The sequence below is a fragment of the Bombus impatiens genome, unplaced genomic scaffold (assembly GCF_000188095.3).
Source record: "Bombus impatiens unplaced genomic scaffold, BIMP_2.2 scf_0136, whole genome shotgun sequence".
NCBI lineage: Eukaryota > Metazoa > Arthropoda > Insecta > Hymenoptera > Apidae > Bombus > Bombus impatiens.
This window is the reverse complement of record NT_176555.1, coordinates 2,997,660-2,997,880: the sequence shown is the minus strand read 5'-3', so window position 1 is coordinate 2,997,880 and position 221 is coordinate 2,997,660. Positions and strand designations below refer to the sequence as shown.

Genomic DNA, 221 nt, shown 5'->3' with positions numbered 1-221 from the left:
CGCCGCCTCCAGCCGCGCCTCAAGAGCTGGCCGCGGTGATGACCGGGTCCAGCCTGCACCAACCACACCCAGCAGCCCCAATGACAACTCCGTCGTCGTCGTCCACCTCGCTATGTTTGCCCCCGAGGAAAAGCCTCTCGATGTGTTTCACCAGCACAGGGACGGCGCTATCGCTGCCCCCGAAGAAGAAGGACATTTACAGGCCATATAGCCTCCAGCCG

At 62.9% G+C, this 221-nt stretch overlaps 1 protein-coding gene across 1 annotated transcript in view; it reads left to right on the top strand.

Annotated features, from left to right (window-relative positions):
* Positions 1-221, top strand: part of LOC100746329 (protein escargot-like) — a 17,131-nt gene that overhangs the window by 11,731 nt on the left and 5,179 nt on the right. The window contains exon 3 of the mRNA XM_024365471.2: positions 1-217. Within this exon, the coding sequence (XP_024221239.1) occupies positions 1-217 (217 nt within the window). The remainder of the gene's footprint in view (positions 218-221) is intronic.